General features: G+C 40.6%; 1 protein-coding gene across 1 annotated transcript in view; it reads right to left on the bottom strand.

Annotated features, from left to right (window-relative positions):
• Positions 1–476: 476 nt before the first annotated feature.
• Positions 477–7,559, bottom strand: part of LOC134648285 (sodium/potassium-transporting ATPase subunit beta-2-like) — a 33,440-nt gene continuing 26,357 nt past the window's right edge. The window contains exons 10-15 of the mRNA XM_063502776.1: positions 5,779–5,907; positions 2,987–3,109; positions 2,168–2,346; positions 1,774–1,878; positions 1,116–1,284; positions 477–617 (exon numbers count right to left, since the gene is read on the bottom strand). Coding sequence (XP_063358846.1) covers positions 508–617; positions 1,116–1,284; positions 1,774–1,878; positions 2,168–2,346; positions 2,987–3,109; positions 5,779–5,907 — 815 coding nt within the window. The 3' untranslated portion in view covers positions 477–507. The remainder of the gene's footprint in view (positions 618–1,115; positions 1,285–1,773; positions 1,879–2,167; positions 2,347–2,986; positions 3,110–5,778; positions 5,908–7,559) is intronic.

The raw sequence follows: 7,559 nt of genomic DNA, 5'->3' as shown, positions 1-7,559 counted from the left end.
TTCGCGGAAGTACCAATGGACCTTCTGTCAACATCGAAAATTCGGAAAACGTTATTTCAGGCTGATAACGATTTTAGATTTTACGATGTTGGCGGTAGGCCATACTTATCTCAGGGAACCAATAGAGTAGGGAAACGCACTTAATCAGTTATTTTGGAGGCCTATAACGGCTCGGCCACGACATTGAGCGACTTGCGACCGCGGCAGCGATAACTATAGGTAAGACACAGCGATTGGACCTTTCGTTCCCACCTATGGTTGTCGCCTTAGCCGAAGCCAGTCGCGCAATGTCGTGGCCGAGCCGTGAGCGAGGCGAACTTGCGAGCGCTCAACACCAAGCTTCAGGCCTCACGCCGACCATAGGTGGCTATGGGTGTCGCTGCCGCCGTCGCCAGTCGCGTAAAATCGTGGCCGAGCCGTTAGTCCAGTAGTTGACGCCTTTCAGTCGATATCAAATGATGAGGTAATTAGTTGACGTCTCCGTACATCGTATAGTTATCCAGGTTCTCAGTCGACCATGATCTCGAGATGAGTGGAGCCGAGCCGCTCCTTTAGGCTCTCGGTGAACTGTATGTTGTGGGCCCAGGCGCGGCAGCGGATGTTGATGATTTGGTTCACTGGAAACACAAATAGTTGTTAACCAAAGCATATTCAAATTGAAAAGTGATGTGTATATTAGTGATGTAGGTACCTATGGGTAAAAACTAAAGTCCTTTTAGTATGTCGAGGTGAAGTGTTTTGATAGGCGGTCCATGTTTAAATGTGTATTAGCAGACTCATCTCATTATTTACTTGGTTAATTACATAGTTTAAAAATAGTTGAGTGTCAATTAATCTATGTACCTATATAATATTATGTGTTTTTAACTAATCTGTAAGAGGGGCTTTAGCTAACTTTCTTACCTCTTACCAAGAGTCTTGATACAACTAAGACAATTAAACGCATCAAAGGCACTTACTTATATTGTAGGTTTGAGAAGCTATACGGCCACCAGCGGGCTCAGATATCCAGGAGTGTTATCATACGGGAAGAGGGTTTCATCAAGCTCTGGGCATACCCAGGTAGTAGCGGAGTGAAGCTAGGGTAGACGTCGCTTACACAATATAACACTTACATTTAGGTTTGAGAAGTTGTACAGCCACCAGCGGGCTGAGATATCCAGGAGTGTTGTCATACGGGAAGAAGGTCTCGTCCAGCCCTGGGTACGGGTAGTAACGGAGCGGACCCAAAGCTTCGACGTCGGCCGGCCGCTCGCCCATGCACGATACCCACACTCTGCGACGCTGAAAAAGGTTTAAAATGTTATATTTATATTTGTATATTGAACCATATACATAGGTGAGGCGTGAGACGGTAAATTTGCTAATGCGCTTCTCACTAAGAATTGAAACCGTCCTTTCGATATCTGGTTGATTTTATGACATCATCTTCCTCGCGTTGTCCCGGCGTTTTTTTTCCACGGCTCATGGGAGCCTGGGGTAAGCTTGGCAACTAATCCCAGGAATTGGCGTAGGCACTAGTTATTACGAAAGCGACTGCCACCTGACCTTCCAACCCAGAGGATAAACTAGGGCTTATTGGGATTAGTCCGGTTTCCTCACGATGTTTTCATTGACCAAAAAGCGACTGGTTAAATATCAAATGATTTTATAACATAGCTAATAAAAATATACTCATAGAACTGTTCATTCAATGTATTTGGAATTAGATATAGCTTTGGGACAGCAAAAATTGCTCATTCAAAAATGGACCCAACAGTAAAAGTCGCTTACTTCACGAGGAGAGGTAGTGGAGTTGATATAGTTGGTGATGTCAGGAGGCATGTCGGGCGGCAGCTCGTTGGGATCGTCGAAGAACTCGGGGTTCCAGTTGTATATCTGCAAAACACAATAAGTTTTAGTTTTATCCAGTTCTGTGAAACGTGCTTTCAAAAGTAACTAAGCGGGTGTGGTGGTCAAATTGTGCGCTTCTGTCACGATAAAGTTGTAGGTAGGTATGCAATTGATTTGGAATACCTCACCAGCTTAAAAACTTCTGCTGTAATGTTTGGGAGAAAGGAAAAGGGCGAGTCTCGAAATCACGGTTCAGGAAAACAATGATCTCTTTTTAACATTCTTGATTCAGGAGGTACAAAATAATTATTTCTCTGCTGGTAGTTTTACACACCCTATTAAGTTTTATGATGAGGCACGGCATCCTATTGCTGTATCCGAAGCCATTCGCAGCAGAACAGTCTCCGAGCTGGTCGGTGCTGAAGGAGCAGACTTCGGCCCGAGGAGGCTTCACGGTCCCACAATCTATCTGGTTTGCTCCACCGTTCACGAGGAGAGATTTGTTCTCGTACGCTGGAAATTGATACTTCTTCATTATGTTTACATTATGTCGGCGGCGCATTTAGGGCGGATCAAACAAAGGCCAGTAATAGTAGAGGACCATAAGAAATAATACCAAAACTTAAAGACGAATGAAGCGGCCTACTCTTCTATAGGAACTCCGGAAGAGGGATCTATTAACAAAATTAATCAATATTGAGATAATTCCTTTATAGCAATGATATTATAAACAATCACCGTATTAGGTACAGACGCTTCTTCTAAGTGGGAACACCGTTTAGATTACGACACTATACACGCTACACTACGCTTCCTACTCGCTGCAGTGCCTACAATGGGCTAGGTGTAAGCGATATGCAGGTTCTGCCAGGCGTCAGAGGAGACTGCTATGCACATTCTCTGTTCCTGCGGACCACTAATGTCCAAAAGAAGTACCTACCTAGGCCGACACATACTGGAACCCTATGAGGTACAGAGCATTACGGCCCAAAGAATCTGGAATTTCCTGGATTCAACGGGCATTAGTAGTGAACTTTAAAGGGCCGTCACAATAGATCACAGCTTGGTCGAAGTGGCACTCAAAGGCCCGCAACACCCCAATAATAAAAATAATAATAGGTGTAAACTGCGTGTCAACAAGATGTAAACATACGTGCGAGAAACTCGTTGATGTTATCGACGTATCTCTTGATCTGCGTGTCGTTGTCGCCATTGTACCAGATGAGAGCCCCTTCCTCGTACAGCAGCGGACGGTGTCCCATGCCAGGGTTGGCTCCTGGAAATTGGAATTATTTGATTGGCGATTGATGTGGCGGGATTGGGAATACGGGATCTAAGTGGTACGAGTAGAAGCCGATTTAAGTCTAACTTGTAAAATCTGATGAAAACTGAGAGCTAAGATTTCTGGTATTATGCGGAATGTGAAAATCATGACCTTACAAAGATGACAATCGTGATCACTTCTTATTTTATACATTATTTCACTTAGTGCTCAGACCTTAAATCTGCTGCCTGAACACTAAGGACCACTAATTATTTAACTACTTAATATTTATTTAGAATATGTAATTTTTAAATAGTAAGTCCTCAAAATATTAGCTAGGGACTTCTATTATCTAGTATAGTCTTACTTTATTATAGCTTCATATTCACAGTGGTAGGGAGATGGTCACCTGTATTGATAGCAAGGGCCTTTTTCCCATAATAACCATCCATTCCATTCCATTTCTTTAGAAAAAAAAACCTAACCTATCTATAGGATAACCTTACGAAAATCCAGAAAAGTTAACGGTTTCAGTTTTAGGACTAATGAACTAATATTATGACAAAATTGACAAACACTACATTTATGACTTAAAACTTTATGAGAAATAATCTTTAATAGAAAAAAACCGACTTCTCTAACTACTAGCCTAACCCACTTAACGGCGCTTATACTTTATTTGGTAATATGTACCTATACATTTTATGGTAATCATAGTGTTTTTTTAGTTTAAGTATCATAGTGGTTTTCCGGGTCAAGATCCGGGCCCGGGTCCGAGTCCGAGTCCGGGTCTGAGTCCGAGTACGGGTCCAAGTCCGAAGTCCGGGGCCCAGTCCAAGTCAAAATCGAAATTCAAAATCACTAAACGTGTAGGTACTATGCGTCGTTGAAGAGTTCTGTTCTGATCATCATCAGCAGTTCCACTTCATCAAATCCCACAGTTTTTAATGTAAATGCTTGATTTTCTGATGAAAATATATAAAATTCTATACATATGCCTTTAAAATTTGAGGAGTTCCCTCGATTCCTCATGGATCCCATGTTCAGGACTTGAGATTGACATAAATGTGCCTAAAAACCTAAATTGCTTAACAAACATAACGAAAAGGACAAATCGCCAAATGCGAACTATTCGTCGTTGAAGAGTTCCGTTATGATCATCATCAGCAGTTCCACTTCATCAAATGCGACAGTTTTTAATGAAAATGCTCGATTTTCTGATGAAAATACAAAAACCTCTATACGCATGCCTTTAAGATTGGAGGAGTTCCCTCGATTCCTTGTGGATCCCATCATCAGAACTCGAGCTTGAAAAAAATTTGGCTTAAAAACTTAACTTGCTTAACAAACATAACGAAGAGGACAAATCGCCTAACGTGAACTATGCGTCGTTGAAGAGTTCTGTTCTGATCATCATCAGCAGTTCCACTGCATCAAATGCGACAGTTTTTAATGAAAATGCTTAATTTTTTGATGAAAATACAAAAATCTCTATACGCATGCCTTTAAGATTTGAGGAGTTCCCTCGATTCCTCATGGATCCCATCATCAGAACTCGAGCTTGACAAAAATATGGATTAAAAACTTAACTTGCTTAACAAACATAACGAAGAGGACAAATCGTTATGTTTGTCCTCTTCGTTATTTCTGAGTTCCGTTCTGATCATCATCAGCAGTTCCACTTCATCAAATGTCACTTTTTTGAATGTATATGCTTGATTTGTTGATAAAAACACAAAAATCACTATATGTATGCCTTTAAGATTTGAGGAGTTCCCTCGATTCCTCATGGATCCCATCATCAGAACCGGGTTTTGACAAAAACGGGACCAATCTGTATGCATATACATAAAATAAATAAAAAAAAATTTAAAAATCGGTCCAGTAATGACGGAGATATGGAGTAACAAACATAAAAAAAAAATAAAAAATAAAAAAAAAATAAAAAAAAAAAAAATAAAAAAAACATACAACCGAATTGATAACCTCCTTTTAGAATTGGAAGTCGGTTAACAAAGGGAGTACCTCAGGACGCCTATATACGTTTGCATGTGTTTGACATGAACCTAGTCCAGTCAAACAGTCCTGTAAAGCTCCAAGTAAAGGATTACTCACGTTAGACCGTACCGGGGCTGGGCCGGAGCTTCCGGCTCTTCGTTTTCTATGGAAAGCACCACGTGATCATCGATCAGATAGAAAATGACAATGAAGGACGCCTCGACCCGGGCACGGCCCGGTCTAGTGTGAGTCATCCTTAACTGTTACTACAGTAGGGCCTCGATAATCCGAACTTCAAAAAAATACCCCCTGTACGGACTGGCGAAGCGTTCGGATTATAGTATGTTATAAAAAAAAATGGTATATGTATGTAGTCTACTCGTATGTAATCATAGACTAGGAATCCTCTAGACGGAGTTTAGAGCAATTATTTCATGAAACCGATGCTGCCAAAAATACTGGGGTGCGGGGGACGAGGCGAGCGAGTCCCGTGCCGTGATTGGTCCGTTCAAACACACGGACGTCACACAAAGACACTTTGACTCGAAGATGGAGTAAAACTACCGTATATTTCTGGCAGAGGGGGTAGCGTTACTATGCTCAGTCTAGAGGATGTCTTGTCTGTGTATGTAATATAAATATGTACATTGGATGCAAAATAAAGATCTCTATCTTAAACTTACCTATGATAGAGTCAGCGAGCTGGAAGTACGGCACTCGCTCATCCATGGTGGCGAGCAACCCACACATGCAGATGGAGAAGAAGATGATGATGCAGATGTACATCACCAGGTAGATCAGACCGATTACACCTGGAAATAAAAAAAACACTCGGTCCTTAATTGCTCGTGCAAATATTTTTTGAGCGTTTCTTTTATTTTTTGGCATTTTTATATAATGTGAATTTTTTTGCCACTTTTGTGTTATTTCTAGTCAGGGTCGCGAGCCCTTTTCATCCTTATGGGAAAAAAGTGTCCTAAAATTTCCATACATTTTTCAAACTTTCCTTTTTGTTACCACCATACAAAGTATATGGGGAAATGGTAACACAATAGGAAAAAACTCTGGGACATTTTTTTACGCTATGCAAAAAATAAAAGAAACGCTCTTTTGAATTGGTTCTACGGTCTCATTTTTACCACCTCATCTTTCGTTTGACCATTACGAAACGGCAGAAACAGAAATTAAACTCTTGCATTTTCTGGTACAGTCGCCAATCGCCATCGCCATACCGGAAAATGCAAGAACTTAATTTCTGTTTCTGCCGTTTTAATCAGGATGGTACATAAAAGGCAATTGCGACTAAATCTGTGTATTGATGCATTTTAACTTCAAACTAGTAGAAATTCTGAAAATAATAATACAGGTGCAGCGAGCTGCAAAAGTAGGTATGTACTCGTACAGACAATAACATCATCATCTCACACACAATTCTATCAACTTTTTTTTCGTAAAACCTTAGCGTTAGATTCTAGGCTACCTACAGTAGTAGGTAGCGCAACCGACCCAGAATAGAAAACCAACATCTTTTCTGCTCGGCCTCGCTCAATTTTTTACATAAACCATAATACGAGTTAAACAAACAAAACTGTAGCTATGTAGTGTAAATCATATCGCAGACGTTTAAATATAATTTACAAACCTGGGATTTATTTACATTACCGACTTTTACAAATAGCATGAAACAATATTTTATGAACTCCTAAAACTGTTCCATGTTACTATTTTATTACCTTAGAGAACTTTATCTTGTAGAAAAAGTCGTTGTATTTTGTCTGTGAAACTTTTGGGCAATTGCAATTGGCTGTTGAACTTGCTATTTCACTAACCCGGGGTTAACCAGTTAAACCTAGATTTACTATGGTTACCAGTACAATCTGACACTGGAGTAACGGTTTAACCGGTTAACCCCGGGTGGTAACCTAAATGAAACCGAACTACTTACATCGAGCTATAGATTCGCGCGGCAAAGTAAACCGTCCATGACTCTATTTCAGTTTGGGATATCGATTGCGGTTACCTACTGGTGGGTTTATTGCTAGATGTTAAGTTGATGGAAGGTCGAGGTCGAGAGGTATTGAAAAGTAATTGGCACATTTACATGAAGCTCTGGAATACCTATTTAATATTATAAACGCGAAAGTCTGTCTGCCTGGAATGTATGGGGCCCAATAAATTCCACGACTCTTCTCTTTCCGCACAGACTCTACTTAAATAGTTATTTACGATACAAGTGCGGAAAAGAGGATATTCGAAACGAGCGGCGATAAATTAAAACACGACCGAAGGGAGTGTTTTAAATCGACACTAGTTGCGAATTACCTATTCGCACGTGTATCGTACAACGTTTTACAGTACATATGGCACTTTAAACTTTCGACATTCGCACGGAAAGTGCTATTTCCCGCACTAGTTCTGGAAAGTAGCACCATAAATTTGTACTGTAATGTAAAAGCCTTTTTTA

This window comes from Cydia amplana, chromosome 5 (genome assembly GCF_948474715.1).
Source record: "Cydia amplana chromosome 5, ilCydAmpl1.1, whole genome shotgun sequence".
In the NCBI taxonomy this organism is placed as follows: Eukaryota; Metazoa; Arthropoda; class Insecta; order Lepidoptera; family Tortricidae; genus Cydia; species Cydia amplana.
The sequence above is the reverse complement of the archived record's forward strand: the minus strand, read 5'-3'. Positions and strand labels throughout refer to the sequence as shown.